A 22,282-nucleotide genomic window follows, 5' to 3' on the forward strand; every position below is an offset into this window, starting at 1 on the left:
ACCAAAACACAATGTACTTTCCAATTGTTGACTCTTCTTACTTTTGACTTTGTAGTTTTTGTGTTACTAATGTTTTCTTTCTTGAAGAACCATTCTTCTGTTATTGTCTAAAAAAGGAAAGAAACTATATGACAAAATTCAAGGAAATTCAGCATATGAGAGTTATGTCATAATTTAGTTTATTTATTTATTTTGGATGAAGATAACATAATGGAGTGTTTCCAACAAGTGATATTTTTTAGAGGGTATTTGCAATACAAAAAAAAAGTCTAGAGGCAAAAATGGAAATAATAATTCAAGGGAGCCTATCTATAATTAGTATCAAAGTTCTGGCCATTATTGTAATAAATTAAAATTAGAAAAAGGTACACATAATAATGAATGATACACAATCCTTCTTTCCTTAACAACATTGTTTTTTTTTTATTATTATTAATGATTGGTGTTAATGTGATTAATTGGAGAACCAATTAGTTTCCAATTGTAGCAATTTCGATGAAATAGATTGGAGGTTTGTGCGAATGTTTTAGGATAATAATTTTTTAAGAAAAACATTGCCATGTCAGATCACAATATGACCAAAAGTATTATGACAAGTCATTAATCCATATCATATCGTGATATAACAATAACAAATATATAAATTCGGGTTTTTCCTATTATTTGTTTGGATCATGTGTTTTGACAAATTATTTTTTGGACACTATGTTTTGTAAAATAGTTAAAATAGAACCCTAAACCTAATTTTGGTCAATATTTTCTCAACTAAAATCACATATAATTTACCAAACTAACAATTCAGAACAAAAATAAAATCATTCTGTTTAAAAACTGTGTTATTATATTCAATTTTTTCTTCATCAAAATTGAGTTTAAGGTTTTATTTTAATTATTTTACAAAATATAGGATCCAAAAAGTAATTTATCAAAATATAGAGTCCAAACAGATAATGGAAAAAAACAGAAGGTCCAAAAAAGTATAAACACCTTATAAGATGTAATTGCAAAGGTATAAAATAATTATAGACAAGAAATGGGAATTTTCAATTTTAAGAGGACCTGAAAAGAAAGTGATTGAAGAGGCACGTTGTACATTGAACTTATTCTGAGCACCAATTCCTCCCATAAAAGAAAACCAAGAATCTATCAATGTTTCAACATTTTTTATAATATAATAAAAAAACAAAAATAGCATATTGACAACAAAAAAAAAAGTTGTCATTATTCCAAAGCAGTACAATGGAAAGAGATTCTATGAACTTAGACATTTTTCATTTAAAATTAGTGAGGCTATAAATATATAATTTTTTAATTCTGCCACTGTATATGTTTTATATTTTTCCATTAAACAATAGGTATAGATAGATTGAATAGGGCCATAATTTGTATTTATAGTTATTCCAAATATTGAAGAAAATTAATTAGAAATGCAAAATTTTCAACTCAGGACATTAACTACCTATGAAATCATTTATGTATAAAATTTTCCTTTACCTCCTTAAAACATTCATTTAAGGAAATTATTGTGAATTTTATGTTGGATAATCTATGTCAATATTAAATATTTTGCAAACATTAATTTTATTTTATTATCTAGATACACTTCCAACTATTCAACCCTATTTTGTTTTGTCATATAGTCAACTATGAAAAACCTCAAAATTATAAAAATAAAACTGAAAAATCATAGCTAAAACATACGAGTTAGAAAAATGTTCAAAGGAGAAAAAAAAAGGGTTTATACTTTTTTGGACTCTGTATTTTGTCTCATTATCTGTTTGAATCATGTATTTTGACAAATTATTTTTTTGATCCTATATTTTGTAAAATTGTTAAAATAAAACTATAAACTCAATTTTGATGAAGAAAAAATTGAATATAACAACACAGTTTTTAAGCAGAATGATTTTATTTTTATTCTGGATTGTTAGTTTGGTACATTATTTGTAATTTTAGTTGAGAAAACATTGACTAAAATCGGGTTCAGGGTTTTATTTTAACCATTTTATAAAATATATGGTCCAAAAAGTAATTTATCAAAATATAGGATCCAAACAGGTAATGGTAAAAAACACAAGAAAAAAAAATTAAAGAAAGATATTTTTGGAAATGCAAAATTTATATTCACATAATTATACCACAAAATTAATGCATTGAATATTCTAATTAAGGTAAAAAAAAACTATTATTAGATTCAAACCATTTCAAAATATTATGGTATTAGTGTTAGGCCATGGCGGAGACTTATGATTTTTAATAAATAAAGATTCAGTGGTCCCTATTAACTCATGGTCAGTATTCCACATACAAAGGGGTCGAAATGGTAATAATTTTTAGAAAGGCTTTCCAAAAATGTAATTTAATATATTTATTTGGGCAATTTATTGATTATTAAACACTGAAGGGGCTTTTCTGCAATATCAGAAAGAGATTAGAGAAGGACTACAAAACAAATAAAGGAATTAAAAAGTGCGTCGCAGAGGAACAGGTCTCGGCGTTGGCGAAGTTCGAGTTGGTTTCGTACATTTCTATGACCTTTCTTCTGTTTTTTTTTTTTTTTTTGGCTTCTTTATCATCATCTCTCGTCTGGTTTTTACAATTTATTTTTTGTCTTTGTGAAAAAACTACTACCAATTAACCCCTTTTTGGATTTCAATTTTTATTGGGGGATTGGATTCGCCTATCCCAATCGTGTTGCCTCCTTTTTCAGGCCAATATTTTGAGAAAGAAAACAAACCCCAGAAACGAAGTTTTAATTTTTAGGGTTTTGGTCTTGTTGCCACCTTTTTCAGGCCAATATTTTGAGTAAGAAACAAACCCCAGAAAGAAAATTTGAATTTTTAGGGGTTTTTTTATTGTGTGAGGCAAATTTAGGATCGTTATTCAGTGAATGGGTGGATTTGAACAAGCTGCAGCTGATACTGGGTAAGTTTTTTTTTATTCTTATTATTTTAATTGATTCAACGTCCCCTTTCTGGCTGGTGAGGGTAGAATAGAATACACAATCCTTTGCGTTGTAATTTAGTATTACAGTAATCTGAATTTAGCAAATTTGTTTTGTTGCATCGTTTGATTTTTATTGTTATTTTTTTTTTCTGTATGTAATTCGAACGAGGCACCATTGAATTTTCACAAGAGTGCTCTGCTTAAGTGTTTATGATTCATGAATTCAATATTGGATTCCATGTCTCTTGTAGTTGAGTGTGTGTTTGATGTATTTGGTCATTTATTGTAAAAAAAACCATGTCTTTATAGTTAATGATTGTTATTATATTGTAAGAGAGATTAGTTTTGTTGAATTTGTTGACTCCCATGAATGTTCGTATTCTTAAAATGGATTGATGGTTTTGGTAGAGATTGCAATTTGTTCTAACGAGGAGAATGTTACTTCCTTTTGACTGAGAGCCTAATAAGAGTATTTTGGTTTGTTTAAGGTGACTGTTGTGTGCTTTGGAGTTAACAAGTCAAGTTCTATTAGAGTGTTATCGTGAATTGGAATAGAGACTTCCAATGGCTTATGAGGGTGACAGTTCGGACATAGAAGTTGAAGACTTAAGGTGTGATGATCTAGCAGACAAGGATGTCAGTGATGAAGAGATTGAACCGGAAGAATTGGAAAGACGAATGTGGAAGGATCGTATCAAGCTTAAAAGGCTCAAGGAAAGACAGAAGCTTGCAGCCCAGCAAGCTGCAGAGAAGCAAAAGCCCAAGCAGACCTCTGATCAGGCGCGGAGAAAGAAAATGTCCAGAGCACAGGATGGAATTCTCAAGTATATGTTGAAGCTGATGGAAGTGTGCAAAGCTCGTGGTTTTGTTTATGGCATCATTCCGGAGAAGGGAAAGCCAGTTAGTGGTGCTTCGGATAACATTAGAGCTTGGTGGAAAGAAAAAGTGAAGTTTGATAAAAATGGGCCGGCAGCCATAGCCAAGTATGAAGCTGAGTGTCTTGCCTTGTGTGAGGCAGACAATAATCGGAATGGAAATTCCCAGAGCATTCTCCAGGACCTGCAAGATGCAACTCTTGGATCTCTTCTGTCTTCGTTGATGCAACACTGTGAGCCTCCTCAAAGGAAGTTTCCATTAGAAAAGAAAGTCCCTCCTCCTTGGTGGCCAACTGGGAATGAAGATTGGTGGGTAAAGTTGGGGCTACCCCATGGTCAGACCCCGCCATATAAGAAGCCACACGACTTGAAGAAAATGTGGAAAGTTGGAGTTTTAACGGCTGTGATAAAGCACATGTCTCCAGACATTGCAAAGATAAGGAGACATGTTCGCCAGTCAAAGTGCTTACAGGATAAGATGACAGCGAAGGAGAGTGCAATCTGGTTAGGAGTTTTGAGCAGAGAGGAAGCCCTTGTTCGGCAGCCTAGTAGCGATAATGGGACATCTGGAGTAACAGAGATTCCACCAGGGCGTGGTGAAAAGCAAGCTGCTGCTAATAGTGACAGCAATTATGACGTTGACGGGGCTGATGATGGCTCAGGTTCTGTTTCATCTAGAGATGTGAGGAGAAGTCAATCTATGGGTGTAGAACGTTCAGGCAACCTGCAGAATAATACTTCTCAACCTGGCCAAGACAAAGAGCAATTGGATAAGCCACCCAAGAGACCCCGTTTAAATTCAAAACCTACTGATCAATTGCCTCGGCCATCTCAAAATGAGCTTCTACATATTGAACCAAGAAACAGTTTACCTGATATAAACCACACTGAAGAGGTACACTTAATTGGATACCATTCTGAACAAAATCAACAGGAAGATGAGACAGTAACAGGTTTACGGCCACCAGATAAGGATATCGATGTCGAATCTCAATTACCAGTTTCGGATTTCAACAGCTTATTTGCATTACCATCTGATAATGAAGTTTCCACTCACAGTAGGCATGAAGGTGGTGCAGCAATGAATTTCCATGAAATTCCAAACACTGGCATTCATCATGGAGATACATATAATTTCTATAATCCATCAGCTAATTATGGTCCTTCACATGACCGGCATCATTCGCCAGTTGCAATTAATGAAATTCATGTTAGGCCAGCAGATGGAGTTCATTTACCAACAGTACATAGAAACGGTAGCGAGATTAGTGGAGGAGACTTGCCATACTATGTAAATAATGAACAAGACAGACCTGTCGATAGTCACTTCGGTTCTCCACTTAATAGTTTGTCACTTGATTTTGGAGGATTCAACAGCCCCCTCAATTTTGGAATCAATGGCACAAGTGTGCTCGACGACCTTTTGCTCGACGATGATTTGATACAGTACTTTGGGGCATAACTTGTTCGAATATTGCGTAGAATCGTAAGTCATGTTTCTTACTTCCATGATGTTGTAATGTGTAATTGTGTTTACAGTTCTGGTGTTAAAACTGATGGTGTTGTTTCTATATATCTCTGTTCTGTCTATGCAGGGTTGTTAGATACAGATTAATTGTTGACTGGGGTAGTCTTCACCAATCTATTATTGAGCTAATTAGCAGCCCAAGTATCTGTGATTACGGGAGTATCAGGTCTGTAAGGCACAAGGTCAATTTCTCAGAACTCATGATTTTGTAAACAATTGATCATAGTCAGAGTTTTTGGGGTTTAATAGTTTGTCCCCACACTTAATCTTTTCTAGGAAAACCAATTCCATTGTGGGGATCATGTAAATAACTCAAATTCTTAAGTTGGGTTGATGGTAAAAGTCTTGATAATTGGACAGAATGGTTTCTAATAAAAATGTTCATTGCAGTTCTCTCTTTCCAGTTCCCAACTATTGTATATGTGTTCAATGCTCTAAACTTTTCTTAATCCATGAATGTGGCCAACCCAACACCCCACCAACTCTTTTGGACTTGTTGGTTAAAATCTATTTATGGGGAAGAACGGTGTTTTGTATTTTAAAATCCATGCCATTGGATGCCATTTCTGTACATTTGTGCTATCATTGGATGCGACTCATGTCATTTTAATCAAGTGAGCTCTAGGTGTCCAGCAGAAAAATGTTAATTGGTAGTTAATTCAAAAATATAATTTTAGAAAATTATTTTCAAATCAAAGGATTTGAAAATATTGAATTTAAAAATAAACTATAAATTTCTTAGATCTTGAATGGTTGGGTGTTTTTTAAATTTAAAATTTATGGAATAGAAAGAAAACAACAAATTATTGTTTTCTCTTTTGTTGAAGGATTTTAACTCAGTTTTAAAAATAAAAAATAAAAAAATTATTTTCTAAAACAAGTGTGCCAATCAAGTTTTCATTAAAAGTTTCCATTTTTTAAGTTCTGAAAATAATAAAACTATTTTTGAATCCACTACCAATCAATCCCTAAATATCCCAAGCGGGATTTATCACGAGTGTGATGTGGCATTCATCAATTCGCTATTCGTTTTGATTTGATATCTTTGAGTTGATAGTGTGCTTAGCTCATGATGTTGTTCGCCCTTATGATTAAGAGTGCTCAAGATTCAAATTAATCAAATTACTCTGAACCAATTACGTTACAATTAAAATAGATTGAATTTTTAGGTCAAATCAGATTGGATTAGATTGAATTGAATGATGATTTCTAATATTTAATTGGATTGGATTGAATTGGTTAGAAGTAAAAATATTGAATTGAATCGGATAAGCACTCCTACTTAGGGCAAACACAGCACCAGAAGTACACTTTGTTCCAAATAGAAACTCCCACAGGCCCAGCTCACCACAACATGCACATGCTGAGAATGCAATCAATCAATAAAGATTTGCCATTTCGTTCTTTGTTTTCCTTTTTAAAAATAAAAATCATATATATCTATGAAAAAAGAGTAATTTAAGAGTGAAAAATAACAAGTAAACTTTCCACTATTTTTTTTTTGAAACTTTAAAGGGTATATGTTTTCATGTGTGGTTATCTTATCAAATATAGTAAAGATGATTGGTTAATATATAAACCTATTTTTAGAAGAAACAACGATATGAATTGATTGTTTTCAAACATAAATATTAATTAGGCCATGTGAGGATATTATTGCCAATTTGACAACAAATGTAGAGAGAGAGAAGAAGAAGAAGAAGAATGATTGGTTTAAGAGGTGTCCTTTTAGAGTAGTTATCGATACGTCGTCGTCTACGGTCGGTCTGTTTGTCTGTCTTGTAGCTCCACCATAACTGAGACGTGGTGCTCTTTCTCACCTTGCATGCCTCTCTCTCTCTCCGTACAATAAAGGACAAAGGTTTTTCTTTTCTTTTCTTGCATAAATAAGTACATATTCCAATAATATCTATCTAGCTTCCAACAACATAAAAAAAAAGTAGCATATTATTATTGGTACAATCTAAAATCGGATCTCATAAATTTGAATTTAATAAATATTATAGAATACGGGTGAACATGTGATCCGCAAACCCGTTTGACTCGCAACTTGAAAACTCGATTTTTTGTAAAATCCATCGACTTCGGGTGAAATCCGACCCGAACACGACATGATTCGGGTCGGGTTCGGATTTTAAAATTGATGACACACGGGTTCGGGTGTAAACCTGAACCTGAACATAACTAAAAAAGATAAAAAAAATTAATGTTTTTTTTTAAAAAAATTACTAAGGTTCAATTTGTAAAAAAAATCAACATTACCAAACTAATAATAAAGTTAAAAAAACATGTGAAAAACAAAAACAAAAAATTAAAAAAGTGTCAAAAATATAGTATTTTTGAATTTTTTTACCAAGGCCCATTTTTGGCCCAAAACCCATATTTGGACCAATCCCACCCGAAACCCGACAAAACCCAACCCAAAACCCAAAATCACCCCAAAACTTGAAAATTTCAGACCGGATTCGTTACCACTTTTCTTCACCCGAAACCTGCAAAACTCGAACCCGATGCACCCAACTTGTGTGCACCCCTATTATGGAGTATCGCTAACCAATAATAGAGTAACATCTTATTTGGTATTGGACACTTAAAGTATCAAATAGCAATACTCTTATTAATTTTGTGTTTTGGCTTCTTATTCATTTATGATTTGCTTTGAAAATTTCTTATGGATATTTTTTTATATAAATATTTTTATATTTTAAATGGGAGAGTTGTAAAATAAAGTGAGAAAAAGAGAAAGTATAATTATTTAGTATTTCTTTGATATTATTTGAGTAGTTGTTTTTTTTTTTTAAAAACATGCATGTTATACTATTAACAATTAGTATATTCATACATTTTTGCCTAATCTCCTTGATAGTCTCTCTTTATTTATTTTTTTATAGTGATCAGATTTGCCTTTTTTATTAACATGCATGTTGTTGTTTTTCAAAAGCCTTTTAACATTTTTCTTTATTCTAATAATAGCTATTCGAAAATTAATTTTTTCAATCTCAACCAAAAACTACAGAATTGTTTTTTAACTAGTTGACAACTTGAAGTTAACTGATTGGAAAATGTCACATCATCCCGTGATAGCCCTAAAAATAAATTGTTGAGCATTTTTTTTTAAAATCACATTAATAATCTTATCTCATCTAAACCATTATTTTTTTTCTCTATTATTACCACGGGCCCTGATCGTCTTCACCATAACGACTACTCACCCACAAGACCTTATCATCATCATCATCAAGTAGGGTTTTGAGTTTTGTTCTAATTCAAGATATGTCTATAGTATATTATATATATATATATATAATAGGAATTTGTTTTATGATATTATATTATATTTCTTTTCTTATCTTTTTATGATATTAATTTTACTAGTTACTAACAAAAGAGAATATGTCTATATATATTGTCTTTCTTTGTACAATACTACGTGAAATAAAATTACGTTTTGAAAATATAAATCATTGTTTATAATAACTATGGTTGTGTTTGTTAAAATTTTTATTTTTTATTTTTTTATACATGAAAATAGAAATGTTGTTTTCATTTTTGTTTTTTGATTTTTTAAAAATAAAAATGTGTTTGGTAACTACTTTGTTTTTTATTTTTAAAAACAAAAACATAAAAAATGTATTTGGTAACTTATATATTTGGTAAATAGTTTTGGAAGCCATTGATGTCGGAGGAGGAAAGAAGCCCAAGGTTACCCGGGTGAAGAGAAAAAGAAATGAGAAACTGTTTAAAAAATAATTAAAAGTGAGAAAAATATGTTTTCAAAATTTGATAAAATTTAATAAAAATTTAAAAAAGTAAAAAATGAAAATAGACTTACTAAACAAACTTTCCAATTTTATTGTCAGATTTTTAATTAAATAAATAAAAAACTGTTTAAATAATGGTTACCGAACAAGCCCTACATTATTACACTAGGTGACCTTATTAATTCCTAACAATTTTTTTTTTTTGGCTATTGTTAATATCTAGCTTAATTGAGATATTTTCCTTGGTTTTTCTTTCTAATGAACCTAGTTTAAAAATAAGGGAAGGTGATGTATAAGAGGACATTAATACGACTCTCGTTGCACTTATCCCCAAAGTTCCAACTCCTTCTACTGCAGTTGATTTCAAACCAATTAGTGTATGCAACGTCATTTATAAAATCATTGTCAAAGCAATGACTAATCGCATGAGGGAGGTTCTTGGTGAGGTCATCTCTGAAGAACAAAGCGTTTTTCTTCCAGATCATCTCATCACTAATAATGCTATGATTGGGTTTGAGTGTGTCAATGCTCTTAAGCACCGGTCTCAGGGACAACATGGTGCTTTGGCTTTGAAATTGGATATGCCAAAGACCAATGATATAGCTGAATGGTCGTTTTGGTAGCAGTTATGGAAAAGCTGGGTTTTCATGATACATGGATTCGTAAAGTTTATGCTTGTATCTCCTCAGTTGACTACTCCATCATCTTGAATGGATCTATTGTGGGTAATATTACTCCACAACGTGGGCTTCGCTAGGGTGACCCCTTGTCCCCTTTTCGTTTTTTCTTGTGTTGAGGGCCTTTCGGCCCTTGTTCGGCGTGACTGTGAAGCTGGGCTTCTTTTTGGTATCAAGTGCAGTAGAGTTGGTCCTTCTATTTCTCATCTCTTTTTCACAGATGATAGCCTCTTCTTCCTCAAAGCCTCAGAGACAACATGTATTCAGTTCAAAGGAATCCTCACTTAGTACAGTATGGCTTCTGGTCAACTTGTTAATTTCTCTAAATCAGCGATTTGTTTCAGTCTGAAAATTGATGATAGTGATAAGGATAAAATGACTATCATTTTGGAGGTTAACATGGTAGCCTGCCATAAGAAGTATCTGAGTTTACCTTGTTTTGCAAGGAAGACTAAGAAGGGTTTATTTCAATCAGTTAGAGATTGAATATGGCAAAAGTTATTTAGTTGGAAAGCAAAAAAAAAAAAAAATCAACTGGAGTGAAAGAAACACTTTTGAAAGCAATCATCCAATCTATCCCTACTTATTCTATGAATTTGTTCAGATTTCCTGCTTCACTAATAAAACAAATTCATAAGCTTTGTGCTCGGTTCTGGTGGGGTGGTGATGATACAAAATTCACTAGTGCACTTGGGAAAAAATGTGTTGGCACAAACATTCAGGTGGCTTAGGTTTTCGCGAGCTTGCCCTTTTCAACCAAGCCCTCTTGGAAAAACAAGCTTGGTGCCTTTACTCGCATCCTACGTCGCTTGTGGCGCAGGTCATGAAGGGTCTTTATCATCCATCCACCCATTTCTTGTTTGCTTCGCTTTCCAACAAACCTTTCTACATTTGGAAAATCATACTGTGGGGTCGTGAATTATTTAAAAGTGGATCTAGATGGGCAGTGGGAAATGGTAAAGATATTTCCATTTACTATGATCGTTGGATGCCGAGAGGGTATAGTAACTGCTCTTTATCCCCTTGAGTCCTACCTTTGGCGTCGACTGTGGACACCCTCCTATTGGATTCAGGAAAGTGGAACATCCCTCTCATTTCACAATCTTTTGTAAAAGAAGAAGTTGTTGCCATCCTATCTACTCCTAAAGAAGTTTCTACTATTCAAGATTGCTTAGTCTGGCATCATGAGGAGTCTGGTCTCTGTTCGGTTCGTAGTGGCTATTGGCTAGCTGTCATAAATAAGGGGTTAGGCCAAGCAGAAACGTCCAATGGCCCATCTCCTTAGTGGAGAAAGATATGGTCTTTGAGGCTCCCTCTGAAAGTCAAACTCTTCATTTGGAAGGCATCAAACAATTGGCTACCTTCTATGGCCAACCTTAAGCACCATGGGATGCCAGTGCAAGATACTTGTATGCTGTGTTTGAAGAGTCCTGAGACTACTTTGCATGCTTTGTGGGGTTGTTCGTCGCTTAAGAATACCAAAAAAGCAATCCTCAATTTGGTGAGTTTTCCTCATGGCCATAATATCAATCTCTATGGCTTGCTTCTTAGTCTTTCCAATTCGGTCCCTAGTGACAAGCTTGAGGAAGTCTTGACCATTATGTGGAGAATTTGGTACGGGCGTAATTCTTTTGTCAGTAAAAATAATCTTGTTCATGACAAGTTGATTGTTCCTTAGGATCTTAACTATTACCAACGTTATGTCAGTGCTAATTTCTCTTAATCAAGTGCTGAACTGTAGTGCAGACCAACTGTCAACAGATGGTGCCACCCACTTGTCCCTTTTCTCAAAGTCAACAAGGCAAAGTGGGTCTTAGTATGGTTCTGCATGACTATCAGAACTCTCCAGTTGCCTCAACCACTTGGCCTTTTCTGGCTTCTTATAAACCTTTCATTGCAGAGGCAATGACGATTCTTCACAGTCTTCACCTATGTCGCAACCTGGGTTACCTATCTATAATTGTTGAATCTGGCTACCTTCCCATCATTAAAGCTATCCTCAACAAGAGATTTGACTCCTCTAATTTAGGTTGCATTGTTTGAGATATCATTGTAACAAGTAATGAGTTTGTTGATATTACTTTTAGACATTGTCCTAGATAAGCTAATGGAGTGACTCATTGTTTGGCAAAATTAGTTATCTATGGATTCTCATCATGTATGGTGGTCTGGCCACCCCAAATGTATTGATGTTATCATCCAGGGTGATGTTTATAATCAATGATATCTCATTGACACGTTTTTCCCTCCTAGAGCTTTTTCCCACTAGGTTTTGCTCTTATGAAGTTTTAACTAGGCCAAATTTTCTGTCAAAAAATACAGATTTATCCATTTTTATATTTTTCTTTAAAATGTCAAACAATTAATAAAATCCCTTAAATCATTAATTCCAACAATAAAAAAAGATATTTTAGTACACTATTGGTCAATTATGTTGATTTGTAAGAGCCCACACATGTTTCAAATTACTAAATCATTTTATAAGTCACGATCACACTATTTTTTTAATTCATAAATAATTAGTAAAAAATAGAGTAATATTCATGAATATTTCCAGTCTTTCGAGGAGGGGTACTCTTTACACTTTTTTTTTTCCAATCTTTTTCTTTAGAGTCTCGCTATAAGACATTTTAGGGTGTCCAAGAGTTATATTCATTTACACCAATAGCGATATAGGGCGCTGAATACTCTATGATAATCTTTAGCATTTCTATGTTCTTTAACCTTATTCCATGGATCATTGGATCCTATATTTACTTTTTCTCTAAGTTTACATTTTGATCATTTTTCATCACCCCAACGATAAAAATTATTTTTAAGAAATATCTAGAAGTGTGTGTTTAGATGTCAACTTATCAAAAGTTAACTAGCACTTTCATTTTTGTCAACTAGTGTCATATTTTGATGAGAAAATAGAATTAAAACATATAGGATCAAAATATTTAATTTACTTTAGCAACAAATATTTCCAAAAAAATGAGTACCAAATGTGCTAGTCACTCCCTTATCTTTGTTTGCTAGTAACTTGAAAACCAACTTCTCATTTCAATTGTAATACGTGGCCATATCTTTGGTGTCCACGTGTTGCCTCAATAATAAGCTAAACAGTTGAGTTGAGGGGTATAATAAAGGGACATCTTATGATGTTGTGTTGTGTTGTGATGTACAAATGTACTAACCCAATTGGCCAACATAGAGATATCAAGACAGTGCCTTTTTGATCATGAGTCACGTCTAATAAGTTCATTATTATTATTGTTAGTTTTGAAAGTCACGAGAAATATCGGTGAGATATTTTTGTTGAGTGGTCCTAGATTTTTAAGAAATATCTTCCTCATTGGTTATGATGCCTTAAAGGCTACCAAGTCTCTCAAAATTAGTCATTTGTGATTCCACTTTTGTTCCCATTTTTGGTTAAGTAATTTAGTTGTGAGACTTGAGATATAGAGACTCACCCTTCTATGGTGGTCCCCTTCTCAAATTGAAACTAAATAAAATGACCAATCACCCAATCATTCATTCATTCATTCATTCAATCAAACCCTTCTCATTCCAAAATCAATTATTGTGTGTTGCCTTACTTTATTTTCCTCTCAATTTGTTTTGTCCAAACTAAAACAAAACACTTGGCTATTTCCTCCAAACTACCTCTTGCCCTTCTAAAAAAAAGGTCTTTTGCTTATTCTTTGTTACTCATATTCCATTCTTGGTAAGTTATTTTCTAGTTGAGTTTGCTAGTTCTTCTATTTTGAGTTCACTTTTTAGTATCTTTTGATAGACTTTTGCACTTGTTTTTTTCTTTTTCTTCATAAAAATGATTCTTTTGAGAAATAAGAGCATAAGAGAATTCATTTGTCAAAAATTTGATTACTAATCATTTAATATATAGTGAATGATCTAGTTATTCATATAAAGATGCCATTTTTACCTTAAAAATCTCTCATTTATTTTAGTACTAATTCATAAATTAGTTTATTACAATTATGAATATAATATCATCTTAGCTAAATTTGTTTTTATAACTACATTACTTGTCCATCAATTAGTTTTTATTTTAAAAATAAAAAACTCTTTTTTAATATTAAAAAAAACTGATTTTTTTTCCTATTAATGTCAAAAGAATGTTATTTTATTGACACCATCGTCACCGGAGTCGACAATGTCGTCCGCCGCCGCTGAAGTTTCCGACCAATTCGATACCCCAACTCTCGACGCAGAGTCTTCGGTCCTTCTCCACACCATCTCCGAGCACGGCGGCTATGCTTTCGTCCGCATGGCGGCTCAAGCTGAAGCCGGCGACTTCCGCGCCGCTGAGGCGGCGCGCGAGATGGCTTGGGAGCAGCTCCACTCGGGCCCATGGCACTCCGTCCAGCCCGCCTGGCGCGACGCTTACTCCATGGCCTGCCTCCGCGTTGCCAAGCTTCATTTCGCTAGCGGCGAGTTCAAGGAGGCCCTTAGGGTTTTGGATATGGGGTTAATCATGGGTGGCACTCTTCTGAGGAAAGATTTGGACTCTGCTGTTCACAAAGTCTCCGCCAAGGCTAGGGATTCTGAAGGTCATGCAGTCAATAATGGCTCTTCTTCTTCATCATCATCATCAACCAAATCGGAGTGTCAACTGGTCCATGATGGCCTCGACAAGGCGCAGGTGAGGTTCGTCTTCCTTTTATTCTTGTTTATCTTCATAACCCAGATTATGCAAATTGAGATAACTACATGTACTTCGTCTAATATTTTGATTAAACTTTCCAAGTTTGGATTTTTATTTACATATTTGTATTGAATAATAAGGTTATTGATTTATGAGACATATGTAATAATGGTTTGGTTATATCATATTGTAGATCCTTCAAATGTTGCCCGAGAAGTCATTGACTGTTAAGACAGTGGTGAAAAGGTCTGGTCTGTCTTTGGAGGGATTTCTTCGTGAATATCTCTTGAATGGATTACCAGTGGTTATAAGCGATGCCATGGCTCATTGGCCAGCAAGGACAAAGTGGAAAGACTTGGATTACTTAAAGACCATTGCTGGGGGCCGTACTGTGCCTGTTGAGGTGATTAATCTTTCCTCATATTCATAACTTGTGATAAAACATGCCATTCACTATTGATGAAGTGATTGGTGATTTTTTGGCCATGTCATATGATCATTTGAAGAAATGTTATAACTAAGCAAGCAGAAATTTTGAGCTACAGCTGATGAATCCAATTTTTCGGTCTCGGGTTTGCCCTGGTGCTTGAAATTATGACAAAAAGTTCAGGGAAAAAGAAGATGAGCAACCCTTGATTAATTTTGTTTTTAAATAACTAAACGTTGGTAAAGTTTTACATGCTTTTTAGGTTGGGAAGAACTATCTGTGCTCTGAATGGAAGCAAGAGCTCATCACGTTTTCACAGTTTCTTGAGAGGATTCAAGCTGTTGGCTCTTCTTCCTCATCCCCTGCTGTCCCAACATATCTTGCTCAGCATCCATTATTCGATCAGGTTTGTGTAGCACCTCTATAAAATTGTATTGCATTTCTGTGTCATACTGTTGTATTGCAATGATCAAGTAGTAATTGATGTTACTTTTAAAGAGCAGATAAATGAGCTACGGAATGACATATGTGTTCCTGACTACTGTTTTGCTGGTGGGGGTGAGCTAAGATCTCTAAATGCTTGGTTCGGCCCGGCTGGTACAGTGACACCGTTACACCATGATCCACACCATAATTTACTTGCTCAGGTCTCCCCTCTGGCATACTTTGATTGCTCTATCTGCTGGTGACAAAGTACAAAAAAATATTTGAATTAGTCGATACTGTTGAACTGGATGCACTTCACATTGCTGAAACCATCGTGAGTTAATAATAAAATGTTATATATTTGACACTCTTAACCATATGCAATGTGTTGTGCATCATGGTTAATTTGTTAACTTGTAATAGGTTTATCAATTGTTCTGTGTTTGTGATGTTTGATTCAAGAGCAATTCAAATAAATGGTTGATCTATAAACTTTTGAAATTTATTTTTTTCCTCATTATCAGGTGGTTGGAAAAAAGTATGTGAGATTGTATCATTCTTCATTGTCAGAGGAGCTTCACCCATATACTGAAACTATGCTTTTCAATTCAAGCAAGGTAACTCAATCAACCAGTTTCGGTTTCACCCATATTTTCGGCTTCACACTACAAACCACCATCTCAACAAATTCTTATTCTTTTAACTTCCAAGACTATTTGTGTTTTGTGAGTGCTACTTAAATGAATTTGCATTTTTGATATATTGCCTTGGTTCTTTGGTGGTGCTAAAAAGAGTTGAAAACATGTTGAAACTGCTGGTTGCATTTAACTGTTGCTATAAAATTTTCAACTTGACAGATTGCCTTGGCTCTTTTGTGGTGCTAAAAGGAGTTAAACTATGTTATTGAAACCGCTGGATCCATTTATCTCTTGCTATAAAATTTTCAAACACTCAAATCTTGTAGATTTATCTCTGTTACTTACAGTGTGACCAATTTAGTTTTACTTTTAATGCCTTTCCATGCAGGCTCGTTCATGAACTCCCATGAGTTTTGTGTTTTGTTGAAAGCTCCATATTCTATATTGATGTATTTTATTTTGGTGGTAGGTTGATCTAGACAACATAGACGAGGAAGTATTTCCAAAGGTGCGGGACTTAGAATTCGCAGACTGCATTTTAGAGGAAGGCGAAATGCTTTATATCCCACCTAAATGGTGGCACTATGTGCGATCTCTAACAACAAGTTTTTCGGTTAGCTTTTGGTGGAGTGACTCTGAAAATTCAACTGATTCTTGATTTTTCATTGCTTCCATGCGGTTTTTGTTCCCTTCTTTTTGATAATGGTTGGGCACGGTCCTTAATTAGAACTTTAGCAGGTATGTGAGTACACAAACCAGAGCGTTTTGCTATTGGATCAATAGTTTATTCTTGTGTATATAGCATTTTTCAACGCTCAGGCTAGACTTGCATATTTTTGTTGATTAATGGAAATGTGTGAACTTCTTAAAGAAGAATGTTTTTGCTTTAATATTAAATTTTAGTGATTTGTTTCATCTTTATTAGTAGTTGCTAGTTAAGAGTGATTTGAAATAGTGAGCTTGCTAAATAATATATAAAATACTTAGACTAGGACGGTATTTGTTGAAATGTAAATAAACTCAATTGATATCATGGTTAATGGTTATAATAATAATAATACAACTTTGGGATTCAGAACATAAATAAATTAATTTAAAAGTAGTGAAATTTTACTGAGAGAGATGCTTTTACAGCATGTGAATGCTATAGTCTGTAATTGGTTTTTCCAGCAAAATGTTCTGATGATCAGAAGGTTATTCATTTTCTTAGCACTATATGAAACCTCTAGCCATTCTTATGCATTAGAGTTCTTCACAGCCATTGCAGCACTAAAAAATTCATCCAATGCTTGTGAAGAAGACCCTTTAAGACCATTAATCTCATCTTGCATACCATTCTTGATCATCTCCTGATCATCGCAACTTTTCCTTCTCATTTCATTCCCTTTCTCCGAGTCAAAACTCATCACCAACTCAATCTTCTCTGCTAAATCTTCACACCTAACCTCACACAGTCCCAATCTCCTTATCCGGTAACACAGCATTAAAAAACTACTCCGCCGCCATTGGCCAACCGAGCAGTGGCACTCCATTGCTGAGAGCTTCCAGCACCGAGTTCCAACCGCAGTGAGTCGAAAACACCCAGATAAATATCCACTTGGGGTGCCCATGTGTGTACCAGTAAACCTCTTTTTGAAATCTTTTCATCCAACCCTTTAGGCAGCCATTCATGGGGTCTGAATTCTGAGTTTATGTCGAAACCAATGGGTGGTCTAACCACCCAGATGAAATCTTTAGCGCTTCCCTCCAAAGCCATAGCTAACCGCATCATCTGTGAGGCTGAGATGGTGTTCATCGATCCAAAAGACACGAATAGAACTTAATTTAAAGGCTTTGAGTTGAGCCATTCTCCGCAAAGCTTTGATGTGAGGTCGTTTGGTTTTACTCTGCATTTCCCGATGGTAAAAGAACCGATCCGATTGGCCAAACCGGTCGGTTGAGTTTTCGCCTGAAATAAAGCAACCCCAGCTGGTCGAACTCTCCAATGGTGTTGAACAAAACACCATTAGAGTCAACCCAAGAAGAGAGATTTCCCATCTGGGATTTCGACCAAGGATCCTCACCATCGGCTTCAAAAATATTCAAAGGCAACTGGGAAACATGAACGGTCGAGGCTTTTTCAAAATCCGGTAACGAAAACTCGTCGGAGTCTACTTTCCGGTGAGGAAGGTTCAACCAGAGAGACTGCGTGGAAAATGCCCAGTTCTTTGGCGACGGAGGTGGTCCAGCCGAAGAAGATATCGGCGATGAAGCAGAGTGAAGATCGGAGCTTTTTGATGTTTAAAGGGTGTCGAGAAAAGTTATGGAGAAGCCTTTTTTGCGTTCTATGTGGAAAGCTAAGGCTGAGAAGGGTATGATATGGCCTTGAGCCATGAAGGGGAATACGTTTTCTTTGGTTTCCGCCATTGTTGTCTTTGAAAGTGATTGTAAGAAAATGACTACAGCTCATTATGATTGAGTTCAGTCTAGTAACTTTATCTATAGAGACAAAATGTACAAGAAAAGTTAGTTACAACAAACTTAACAAAGCCGAACAACTAACTAACTAACACAACTAATTTTCTTGAGTTTGGCTGGAAGAGTTTGAAATCTGGCTGAGAGTAAATGTTTGGTTGAAAATTGAAATATCTAGCTGATCTTCAGAGGGACACACTTGACAATAAGCTCAATTCTCATAACCATGTCTCTTATGAAATGGAAGTCAATCTCAATGTGTTTTATTCTTGCATGAAACATTGATTGACTTCCAAATGTGCTGCTGTACTCATGTTGTCGCACCAGACCACGGGGTAGCAGGTATGGAGATCTGAAGTTCATGAAATAAGGACCTCAACCAAGCAAGTTCTGATGCCACACTAGCTGATGTTTCTTGGCACTACTTTCTGCTTTGATGAAGACCATGAGATTAAGTTCTCTCCAAGAAAATGCAAGTTTTTCGGTTAGCTTTTGGTGGAGTGACTCTGAAAATTCAACTGATTCTTGAATTTTCATTGCTTTCATGCGGTTTTTGTTCCTTCTTTCATGCGGTTTATTCTTGTGTATAATATAGCATTTTTCAATGCTTAGGCTAGGCTTGGATGTTTTTATTGACTAATGGAAATGTGTGAACTTCATAAAGAAGTATGTTTTTGCTTTAATATTAAATTTGGGTGATTTGTTTTATTATCATCGGTAGTTGCTAGTTAAGAGTGTTTTGAAATAGTTAGCTTTCTGAATTTATATATATATATATATAAGATACTTGGAATATGATGGTATTTGCTGAAATGCAAGTAGACTCAATTTTAAAGGTTGAAAATAGAAATTGAGACATGGTTAATGGTTAATGGTTATTGTAATTAATAATACAGATATAAATAAACTAATTTAAAGTAGTGAAATTTTACTGAGAAAGATAATTTTTAGTGCATGAATAAACTTCATCAGATGGTATACATTAGTTTACAATTGTCTCTAAAGTACTTTTTTTTTATTGTTGTTAATTTGAGGGAAACCTAAGAAATACTTTACTGTGGAGTTTTCTAAGACTCACTCTAAAACTAAAAGGGTATAAGATCAAGCCAACACTGTATTCTTAAAACATCAATTCACAAAAACACTGTTTTTTTAAGCAGTATCCCAAGTTGTTTTTATGTCTTGATCCAAAAAAGACATTTTTAAGCACTATTCCGATTTGATTTATGTCTTGAACAAAATTTTGATACGTCAACAAAGGTCTATCATTAATAAAATTCACTTGTCTACAATAATATGAAAGAGTAAGCACTACTCGACTCAATATTATTCTATAAGTACAAGAGAAACTAAATTAGATCATTGAAATTTCTCGCCATTCTTATGCATTAGAGTTCTTCATAGCCATTGCAGCACTAAAAAACTCATCCAATGCTTGTGAAGAGGACCCTTTAAGACCGTTAATCTCATCTTTCATACCATTCTTGATCATCTCCTTAACCTCACAACTTTTCCTTCTCATCTCCTTCCCTTTCTCCGAGTCGAAACTCATCACCAACTCAATCTTCTCTGCTAAATCTTCACACCTAACCTCACACTTCTTCCCTCTAGCCACCTCCACACAGACCCCAATCTCCTTCTCCAATAGCACAGCATTGAAAAACTGCTCCGCCGCCATCGGCCAACCGAGCAGCGGCACTCCATTGCTGAGAGCCTCCAGCACTGAGTTCCAACCGCAATGAGTCAAAAACACAGAAACTGCTTTGTGGGAAAGAATCTCCACTTGGGGTGCCCATGTATGCACCAGCAGTCCTCTTTTTGAAACCTTTTCTTCGAACCCTTTAGGCAGCCATTCATGGGGTCTGAATTCTGAGTTTATGTCGAAACCGATGGGTGGTCTAACCACCCAGATGAAATCTTTACCGCATCTCTCCAAAGCCATAGCTAACTGCATCATCTGTGAGGCTGAGATGGTGTTCATCGATCCAAAAGACACGAATAGAACTGAATTTAAAGGCTTTGAATTGAGCCATTCTCTGCAAAGCTTTGATGTGAGGTCGTTTGGTTTTACTCTGCTTTCCGCTGGTAAAAGAACCGGTCCGATTGGCCAAACCGGTTGATTGAGTTTTCGCCTGAAATAAAGCAACCCCAGCTGGTCGAACTCTTCAATGGTGTTGAACAAAACCCCATCACATTCAACCCAAGATGAGAGATTTTCCATGTGGAATTTCGACCAAGGATCCTCACCATCGGCTTCAAAAATATTCAAAGGCAACTGGGAAACATGGATGGTCGAGGCTTCTTCAAAATCCGGTAACGAAAACTCGTCGGAGTCTACTTTCCGGTGAGGAAGGTTCAACCAGAGAGAGTAATAACAGGCCATGCCAAACCCGCTGCAGCCGCTGAAGACTGCGTGGAAAATGCCCAGTTCTTTGGCGACGGAGGTAGTCCAGCCGAAGAAGATATCGGCGATGAAACAGAGTGGCTTCCGGCCATGGCTTTCTTCGATGAGATCTCGGAGGATTTTCTTGACAGAAGGTCCGAGAGAAGTGGCGGCTTGAATAAGGCGGATGACATGGGTGTAGGGAAGAACGTCGGTGTTCTCGGAGTTGGGAGGTAGGCCATGATCGGAGCTGGAGAAAGGGATCTCGAGGAGGCGAATGGAGGAGTCCGGTGGGAGAGAAGATCGGAGCTTTTTGATGTTTAAAGGGGTGTTGAGAAAAGTTACGGAGAAGCCTTTTTTGCGTTCTATGTGGAGAGCTAAGGCCAAGAAGGGAATGATATGGCCTTGAGCCATGAAGGGGAACATGACTACGCTTTCTTTGGTTTCCACCATTGTTGTGATCTCAACCAAACACTGTGCTTTGCGAAGAAAAGGATGGAAATTTAGTGTTGAATGTTTATTTGACCTGTGTCAGCTTTGCTATTTCCTTAAATATATTAGAAAAGTTGTACAATGGCTTGTCTTTTCTTTATTGTATTTTTATGGGATTAAAATAAGGGGAATGTTTTTCTTGGAATCAAATTATATTTGTCTGAAATAAATTTTAGAATTAATATTATTTTATCATCCTAATTTTAGTATATAATTTACTAGCTTAAAATTGTATCTTCCTACTAATTTTAGTAAATAAATTGTAAACATAAAAACAATATTTTAATTAGAGAAATATATGTTTTAAACTTATTTAGAGCATCCGTAACCAGAGGGGGTTGGTGTGCTGAAATGCCTCCAACCAAATGAGATACTTAACAGCATTTAGTCGTGTATCAACAGTGACACGGCATATATGTTGTACACTGTTCACACGACAAAACTTTTTTTTGTTCTTTTAAATATAAATATATTTATATATATAAACATATGAGTATTATTTTGGTCTATATTTTATGTTGGGTTTTTTAAATTATAAATACACATATAATTTAATTTTTTAAATAAAATTTCAAATATTTCATAATTAATTTTTTATATAATTTATTTTAATTTGTGTGAAAATTCTTACTCTACACTATAAGAAAATAAAATTAACATTGAAATTGATTAAATATACAAAAGATAATTAAAATATTACAAACTTACATTCTAATATTAAAATCAAATATATATATTTTTTGGTGTAATTTTTGGTGTTGTGGTTGGAATGGAAAAAAAAATATGGTGCTAAGATTCCTTAGTTTTGATAGGGAAATTTCACTTTTTATCTCTAATAATACCTAATATTACCAAAAAATCCCAACATTAATAATATTTTCAAATTAATGCTAAACTTTCCTCCCATACCCAAAATACCCCTCCCATTATATCAAAAATTCACAAAACCTTCTCTTCCACTCTCCTCCCTCTCTCTCTCTAATTCTCACGAAATCTCCATAAAACCTACAATTTTGTATAATTT

General features: G+C 34.7%; 3 protein-coding genes and 1 pseudogene across 5 annotated transcripts; 2 read left to right on the forward strand and 2 right to left on the reverse strand.

The window, feature by feature from the left end:
- The first annotated feature begins 2,489 nt into the window (after window positions 1-2,489).
- Window positions 2,490-5,752, forward strand: LOC133790367 (ETHYLENE INSENSITIVE 3-like 3 protein). The gene is made up of 3 exons (XM_062227978.1): window positions 2,490-2,925; window positions 3,435-5,307; window positions 5,417-5,752. The coding sequence occupies exon 2, from the start codon at window positions 3,511-3,513 to the stop codon at window positions 5,281-5,283; it is 1,773 nt and encodes a 590-aa protein (XP_062083962.1). The 5' UTR covers window positions 2,490-2,925; window positions 3,435-3,510; the 3' UTR covers window positions 5,284-5,307; window positions 5,417-5,752.
- Window positions 5,753-13,296: 7,544 nt separating this feature from the next.
- Window positions 13,297-16,850, forward strand: LOC133790369 (lysine-specific demethylase JMJ30). Of its 3 annotated transcripts, none has more exons than XR_009874002.1 (7): window positions 13,297-13,496; window positions 13,908-14,435; window positions 14,632-14,841; window positions 15,128-15,271; window positions 15,369-15,625; window positions 15,816-15,908; window positions 16,399-16,443. XR_009874002.1 is itself a non-coding variant. In XM_062227982.1 (7 exons), exons 2-7 carry the CDS (start codon window positions 13,947-13,949, stop codon window positions 16,585-16,587), a joined length of 1,269 nt encoding a protein of 422 aa, XP_062083966.1. In that variant the 5' UTR covers window positions 13,303-13,457; window positions 13,908-13,946; the 3' UTR covers window positions 16,588-16,850. The 3 variants fall into 3 exon arrangements, 2 of the variants coding, with proteins under 2 accessions (XP_062083966.1, XP_062083965.1); XM_062227982.1 differs by having other exon boundaries at window positions 13,303-13,457; window positions 15,369-15,512; window positions 16,399-16,850; XM_062227981.1 differs by having other exon boundaries at window positions 13,304-13,496; window positions 15,369-15,512; window positions 16,399-16,850.
- A 1-nt stretch (window position 16,851) lies between these two features.
- LOC133790370 (UDP-glycosyltransferase 92A1-like) lies at window positions 16,852-18,827 on the reverse strand (annotated as a pseudogene).
- A 797-nt stretch (window positions 18,828-19,624) lies between these two features.
- On the reverse strand, window positions 19,625-21,360 carry LOC133790368 (UDP-glycosyltransferase 92A1-like). Its single transcript, XM_062227980.1, has one exon. The coding sequence runs from the start codon at window positions 21,217-21,219 to the stop codon at window positions 19,765-19,767; it is 1,455 nt and encodes a 484-aa protein (XP_062083964.1). The 5' UTR covers window positions 21,220-21,360; the 3' UTR covers window positions 19,625-19,764.
- Window positions 21,361-22,282: the final 922 nt, after the last annotated feature.

Source organism: Humulus lupulus, chromosome 7 (assembly GCF_963169125.1).
Source record: "Humulus lupulus chromosome 7, drHumLupu1.1, whole genome shotgun sequence".
Taxonomy (NCBI): domain Eukaryota; kingdom Viridiplantae; phylum Streptophyta; class Magnoliopsida; order Rosales; family Cannabaceae; genus Humulus; species Humulus lupulus.